General features: G+C 36.0%; 1 protein-coding gene and 1 pseudogene across 1 annotated transcript; both read left to right on the top strand.

The window, feature by feature from the left end:
• Positions 1 to 244: 244 nt before the first annotated feature.
• Positions 245 to 1192, top strand: LOC105420492 (pentatricopeptide repeat-containing protein At4g19220, mitochondrial-like). The gene has a single exon (XM_011624309.1). It carries the CDS (start codon positions 245 to 247, stop codon positions 1190 to 1192), a length of 948 nt encoding a protein of 315 aa, XP_011622611.1.
• Positions 1193 to 1325: 133 nt separating this feature from the next.
• On the top strand, positions 1326 to 2839 carry LOC105420489 (pentatricopeptide repeat-containing protein At4g19220, mitochondrial pseudogene; annotated as a pseudogene).
• Positions 2840 to 8155: the final 5316 nt, after the last annotated feature.

Raw genomic sequence — 8155 nt, 5'->3', positions numbered from 1 at the left:
CTGCGCCTCCCTCTTAGCCGTGCCGGAAGGCTGAGCCCTCCATTCCCACTGCATCAAGCTCGTTCTCCACCCCAACGACCCCTTTCTCCAAACCTCTGTCCTCCACTTCTATGCCAGATGCTTTCTCTCTCCAGAAGCCCAACAACTGTTCGACGAAATAACCCATCCAGACTTAAGCTCATGGAACGTGCTCCTTTGTGCTTATACTCGTTGCCCCAACAAAACTTTTCTCTCTATAAACCTCATGAGGCAATCGGGCATCAAACCAGATTCAACCACGTTCCTCATTGCCCTTTCAGCCATTCGGTCGAATCTCTCTCTACAACAAGGCAAGTGTCTTCATTGCCTGGCTGAGAAGAGTGGATGTCTATCTCATGTTTCCTCTGCAACTTCTCTCTTCACCATGTACACGAATGTAGGTGAATTGGGTTCTTCTTGGTTTCTCTTTAAAAGCCTTCCTTTCAAAGATTTGGTGGCTTGGAACTCAATGGTTGCTGGTTTACGAAGGAATGCGTGTTATGAAGAGGCCTTGGATTTGTTCAGGCAAATGCAAATGGACAATGTGGGGATTGATTCCGTTGCTTTGGTAATTGTTCTCCCTGCATTATCCCATTTGGGACTTATGACTTTGGGTATGTTCATTCCTAGGTTTAGTTTAAGGCATGGATCAGACTCCGAGTTTTCAGTGGAAAATGCCCTCATTGATTTGTATGCAAAGTGCAGGGATTTGAGGAGTGCAAAGACTATTTTTGAGAGATTGCATTTCAGAGAAACTGAAGCTTGGAATACGATGATTTGGGGGTGTTTGCATTGCCAAAAGCCTGAAAATTCCCTTGGGTATTTCAGAAAAATAGTGTTATCCAATGCCCTGCCAGATTCAATAACTCTATCGGTCATAATTTCAGCCTGCCATGATTTAGGGAACCCAAACATTGGAAAGTCTATTCATTGTTGGGGATTCAAAAGAGGGTTTGGGAATGCTCATATTTCTATGTGTAATTCGCTCATTTCATTTTACTCAAAAATCAATGATATTGAATTTGCTTGTAAGGTCTTTGAAAGATTGGTTTCTAGGGACTTGGTCTCTTGGAATTCAATGATCAATGCTTTCATAGAGAATGACAGAGTTTCAGAAGCTTTTGGCCTTTTGGAGGAGATGGAATCAGATGGAATCAGATGGTCTCAAGCCTGATTCGGTTACTGTGGTGACTCTAATTTCACATTGCTCAAAATCAAAATTGTTGGAGGATGGCCAGTTTATACATGGATTTGTGATTCGAAGAGAATTGGGTTTGGATTTGACTGTGATTAACAGTTTGATAGACATGTACACAAAATGCTTTGATATAAGTTCTGCAATGTTGCTTCTTGAAAAGATGGATGCGAGAGATTTGATCACATGGAACACCATGATTGGGGGATATTCAGATAATGGCTTTTCAAGAGATTCCGTGATTCTTTTTCGAGATTTGCTGAATTCTAGTCAGAGATGTAACCTAGCTACTTTAATAGGTGTTCTTTCCTGTTGTGACTGTTTAGAGTCACTTGCATTTGGGAGATTAATCCACTCTTGGGAAATCAAATCGGGTTTTTCAAAAAATGTAGCTGCCCAAAATGCCACCATCTTCATGTACATAAACTGTGGAGATTTAGAATCTAGGCTGTCAGTGTTCGAGGACATTTCTGTGCAAGATGTGGTTTCATGGAACACAGTTATAGTTGGATGTGCACAAATTGGATTTTGCCGAAAAGCCTTGGAAACCTTTGACCAAATGCTTCTTGTACCTATAAATCCAGACCCTATTACCCTTGTGAGTGTTTCTAGTTCTTGTGGTGAGCTCAAACTTCTAAACCGAGGCATATGGGTTCATGGATATGTACTAAAAATTGAACTGGAATTCAATCTCCATCTAATCAATGCATTACTATCTATGTACTGCAAATGCAAGGATATCAAAAGTGCAGAGCTTATATTTTGTAGTATCCCTAATCAAAGAAATCTATGCTCATGGAATTCAATGATATCTGGTTATGCACAGAACAAACAACCCCATAAAGCCAGAGAACTCTTTTATCAAATGGATTTCGAGCCAAATGAGATGACCCTGGCTAGTGTTTTATCAGCATGTGCTCAACTAGGAGACTTCAAACTAGGGGAGCACATACATGATCATATTACTCAAAATGGGTTTGAACAAAATGCTTTCATATGCACTGCCCTCATAGATATGTACGCCAAATGTGGAAGGTTAGAAGAAGCAATTCAGATATTCAAAGATGTTAGAGAGAGAAGCATCGTGTGTTTGAATGCAATGATTGGGGCTTACGGGCTTCATGGTTATGGAAAAGAAGCATTCTCTCTATTCTCAGAGATGCTTTCTTTAGGGGTGAAGCCAAATGAAAGCACTTTCATCAGTGTTCTCAGGGCTTGCAGCCATTCAGGCTTGGTAGATGAGGGCTTGGCTCATTTTGATTTAATGTTTAAGGGCTTCGGAGTGAGCCCAAGTACTGAGCATTACGTGTGTATAGTGGACTCACTTAGTCGGGCCGGTAGGCTTAAAGAGGCTTGTGAGTTATTAAGGCAATACCTAGGGAGCCTAAAGCAGGGGTTTGGGGTGCTTTGTTAAGTGGGTGCAAAGACAATGGTGATCTTGAGATTGGAAGGTTTGCTGCCGAGGGGGTATTTGGCTTGGAGCCTGAAAATGTTGGCTATTACATATCGCTTTCGAATATATATGCAGCTGAGAGAAGATCGGGAGATGTAGTAGAGATTAGGTCGAGGATCAAGGAGAAAGGGTTGAGAAAGATTGCAGGCTTTAGTGTTGTCGATGCTTGGTAGCACTCACTATCTCTCTCTCTTCCCCCCCGTGTGTTCGGATTTGGTACGGCATGTACAATCAACCAGAGGTGTAATGATCAGACTGTATTCTATCGTTAAAAGGTTGCCTTCTTACTGGATTGTGCATGACAATCTTATTGTACAACTAAATGATTCTTTTAATTAAAATTGTTTCAATACAGCCTTATGTACAAAATGAGTTCTTCGGATTAATTTGATTATTTTTTTGTCTACTTAAGTTTATTCAAATGAGAACATACTGGAAGGACACGTGTGAACTAGCAGGAGTATCATATATATATATATATATATATATATATATATATATATATATATATATATATATATATATATATATATATATATATATATATATATATATATATATTTATTTATTTTTTATATATATTTTTCAATTCTTTTCTTTTTCTCCATAGATCACTCATTAGAAGTTCTTTTCCAATTTAATAACCTCAAATAAAAAAGAAAAAAAAAGAAAAAAATACAATAAGATCTCACAAACTTGAAGCTATTCAAACCATACTTTCATGAACAAAAGAAAACACCCAATCTATGCTTGGGAATTAAAGATATAATAAACTGAGTCACTACCTTCCGCTGCTGCGGGGTCTAATGGTCAACTTTCAATTTAAACCGGAAAAGCAAGTTTGGACAAGCCACAACAATGAAACGTGAATCCCTTTGAACACAAACTCAAACCCTAGGTGAATTCCCTTAACAACCTACTCAAACCCTAGGTTAATTCTTTTAATAATCTAGAGATATATTCTCTTTTTGCTACATCCTAAAACCCATTGTCATAAATCCATAGTTGAGAAATGAGAGAAAAGAATTTTATATTCTAAACTCTTAGCCATAAATCCGTAGTTGAGAGATGGGAGTGATAAAAACTCTGTAGTCCAGACCCTTGGCCATAAATCCATTGTTGAGATATGGGAAAACAAGAACTCCTTAGCCTACATGAGGGAAAGAGAGTGGGGCATGCCCCTTTAGGCCTTCTTGAGAGAGAGAGAGATTTCCAAGATGAGAGAGAAAGACTTTCTCAAGTGGGGTGTGCCCCCTAGTTGGATGAAAGAGACCGATAGAAAGCTTTGGTGTAGAGAATTATGGGCACGGGTCCTCCTTTTATATTGCAAAAATAGGATTTAGAATTTCTTTGGCCGCTTCTTGTAGATCGAATATAAACCATTGATCAAGGGTGACTTGTGGTGTGAAAGATTTGAGCTTCCATTCCATAGATGGGGATCAATATGGAAGTTGCTAGAACATTTATCTCTTCTTTTTTTTTGACCATTATCCTAGCAATATAAATCAAATAAAATAATATTAATCATAATGTTGTCCTTTATCCAACAATATACACAAGCCTTATCATGCTTTCTAAAAGTTTCATTCAAATCTTTCATAAGATAAATCACCTTCTCAAATCTCATAATGACTTGGCCTCTAATCCAAAGTTATTACTCTTATCATCTTCAACTCGTATAAAATATGAAAGACTCCTAAAAGTGGGATGTGCCACCGAAGCGGTGGCTACGTGAGTCCCACAAGCTTTGGGCATGGTGGGTCTATGTGCACAATGGGCCCCCAATGCTCTTTAAATATTTTCTAAAAATTAGTAAAAGATTTTAGAATTAATTGGAATTTTTTAAATATTAAAAAACATCAGTATCTCCGTTTTTATAAATTAAAATTTTATAAATAAAATATCCAGAGATCTAAAAAATTCAAATAATAATTTTAAAATATATTATCATAAAATAAACATAATTAAATTCATTAGATGGGATAACGATCTATATGGTCTAGGAATAAACATTTGGGGCACTCTACCCTCAACCGTGAACTACATTTCACACTTTTTATCAACCGACCCAGTGTTTCCTATAACTCATAGTTCATGCAGGGGCTTATTAGTGGGACACCAGAGCCTAGCTGATGAGCCAATGGGTAGTAATTTCAGTTTTATGGATTTCAGGTTCTATCATAGAGACGTGCCAATGTCACCTAAACTTGATGCGATCACAACTCCTATGACCCATAAGGGTATCTCTCACATATGCATAAGTTTCATTGTAAAAGGTGATTCGCTTTTTCGAAACGGTTATCATTATGCATGTCGTGTGATGGTATATGGATGAGGCTTTGACCCCTATCTCTGAAGGCAACCATCACACAAAATTGCTGCACAATCTTTTGGCTCACTCATCCAAGTATACTCCGACCTCATCAAGGGATGACCTATTAGAATCCTTATCGGATAATTTTCTACACCCAGGTAACATCGTTTGCTTAGTGTGGTCCACAAAATACTACATTCGTACTGAGTTCATTTTACAAGCACTCATAAAGCTTTTAAAGACCAAACTCACCCAACACATACAGTGTGCATGGTGGAGATAAACCTTTGGAAGTGTATCAAACTCCTCTCAAACAGAAAAGAGTAGCTCCTTATTACCTGACAGTTGAATCTGCAAACTTTCTGGTTACTGCATGAACCATGGTGCAATTTCCAAATTAATTTACTTAATAAAGTGTATTTGTTGTGACGATCTATTATTCATTTACCTGATTACAGCGGAACGTTTAAATTTATCTCACAAAAATATTTTCTTCCATCTCACCATAAGGATTGATATCAAAGTCATGATATTATTTTGTGTCAAGATTATTTTAATGGAGGACTTTCTAGTAACCTGGGAAAATTTTTCCTTATAAGCTTGTAACAATCCTAAACTTTCAAAAAATAAAAAATAAAAAATAAAAAAAGGAAGAAGAAAAGAAACTTCGAATAAGTGATAGTCCATATGAGCATGATGGTCCTTAAGGACCAACACTACTTTCAAAAGCTTTTGGTTTAAGTTTTTGCTGCTTTTCCACGTCCTTTAGTGGACGTGGGCTTTAAACGTTCAGGTGTAATATAATTGTTACACCTCATGCATGAGGTGTAACTTAATAAGATAAAATAATAAGGTGTCTTAAGAATTTAAATAGGAGAGACGAAGACTCCCACCCTAGAAATTTTTGAGATCTTTCTCTCTCTAATCGAAACGCAGTGAGTTTTTTTTCTCTCTAGCCGAATTTTTATCGGAAGCTCCCTCTCAAATATTTTTAAGTGACTTCATTATCTTGAAAAATAATATGTTCTTTTTAAAAATGAAATGAAATAATTACTTATGGTTATTATCATGAATTTAGGCGCGATAAAGTTTATGCGCAAGCGACCTCATTATTTTGAAAAATAATGTTTTTACTAAAATTGTGATATTTTATCTATGTTAGAAATTTTAAATGCTGTAAATTCTTAGAAATAAATTTATTTATTTTTCTTGTCTATTGTTAGAAAATTTTAGATATTGTAAAATTATTAAAAATAAATATGATATTTTTGTTTTTAATAAAATTGTGAGATTTCTTTCTACTGTTTTTGAATATTTAGACATTATAAAATTCATGTGCAAATGACTGCCTTGTTATTTGAAAACTGATATTTTTACATTTGATTATAGCATTGTATGTGAAATGCTTATTTGCAAATTGACATCTCATAAATTGTGATAATTCCGTATTCTTGAATTTCTATAAGAGTTTTTCTATACATATTAGATTGACAATTATACTAGAATGTCTTTATGAACTGCTACCTTTCTAAATTTGACCCCAAAATATTTGACTGGTTATCTTTGAAATGTTATTGAAAGTGACTGTTATCAATGGTTTAAGTGAAATTCATATTAATAATTTCAGTGATATGTTGAGTACATGATATTGCTGCTTTCGAATGTTTAAAGAGATTTAGAAATACTTTAAATATGCAAGTGGACTCATCCGATTCACCGGTGAGGTATAAGTGGACATATCTGGTACGTCGGTAGGGATTAAGTGGACTCATCCGGTACGTCGGTGAGGTATAAGTGGACCTACAGGGATTAAATGGACCTATCTGAGATGCCGATAGGGATTAAGTGGACCCATCAGGACGCTGATGGGGTATATAGGTGACCTACTTGGGATGCCACTAGGGTAGTTTGTGAAATCTTTTGAATTATGCACTGACGTTAAAATGTTATACGTATTTCAATTATTCGAATTATACTTAATTATGCATTTTTAAAAGTGAAACTGTTTATGCATTTTTGTTAATAGATCTCTTTTTTGAAAATATTGATATCTTTCAACCATGATTATTTTTAGGATTATGATGATCACTTACTGAGTAGCCAAACTCATCAAATTATGGTAAATATTTTTTTCAGGATAGCTGCGGCTTCATTTTGAGTGGCCATTCAGGATCAACTCTGGAAGATATTGTAGTTGTGCTTAAACTTTCTTTAGTTACTTTGTAAGAATTCACCATTGTAAATTTGTCCGATTAAGAGATGTATATATGTTTTGACTGTCACATCTCAGGATTATCAGTATTGTAAATTCTTGGAGCGTGACAATTATGGTATTAGAGCAATAGGTTTAAGATTCTTAGGAAATTTTAAAAAAATGTACTTAAAATCACATTTATTGTGTGTACAGACCGGGGCGAAGTCAAGATCTAGAATAGCTGAAGCTAATATGGAAGGAATTCACAAGCCTTGAAAAATATGGTTGCTCTAATGCAACATCATATGGAAAACAACAATTCACCCTGGCAGTCAGTTACGGGAAATGGTGGGAGTAATATCGAACAATTTAAGAAATTGAACTCACCTTCTTTTAAAGTTGCTGTAAATCCACTGGAAGCCGAGGGATAGATTATGTAATTAGAGAAAATATTCGAGGTAATGGAATGTCCTAATGATAAGAAGGTGGCCTTGGCAGTTTTTATGTTAGAAGGTGATGCACAACATTGGTGGCGAATGGCAAAAGGAGTATTGGTCAAAGAAAATAAACCCTTGACTTGGGAAGAATTTCTAGAGGCATTTAATGAAAAGTATTTCTCAGATTTTATTCGAGACCAAAAATAAATGAAATTTCTGGAATTAATCCAACGAAACTAGACAGTCGCACAGTACGAGGCCAAGTTTACTGAATTGGCCAGATTTGCACCACACATGATTAACAATGAGGCAAGAAAAGTGAAAAAATTTGAAATGGGTCTCAGACCAGCTATTAGAAGTAGAATATCAGTCTTAAAATTGAGAACTTATGCTGAAATAGTGGATCGAGCCCAAATTGTCGAAAAAGATTTCGAAGATTACCAAAAGATGAAAAATCAGAAAAGTCAGGTTATACCCACACCATCTAATCGACAATAGCTTGAAAGGGCAAACAAGAAGCCAAAGCTCTTACCACTTCAAAGCC

Source organism: Amborella trichopoda, chromosome 4 (assembly GCF_054954075.1).
Source record: "Amborella trichopoda isolate Santa Cruz 75 chromosome 4, AtrichopodaSantaCruz75HAP2 v2.0, whole genome shotgun sequence".
NCBI lineage: Eukaryota > Viridiplantae > Streptophyta > Magnoliopsida > Amborellales > Amborellaceae > Amborella > Amborella trichopoda.
The sequence above is the reverse complement of the archived record's forward strand: the minus strand, read 5'-3'. Positions and strand labels throughout refer to the sequence as shown.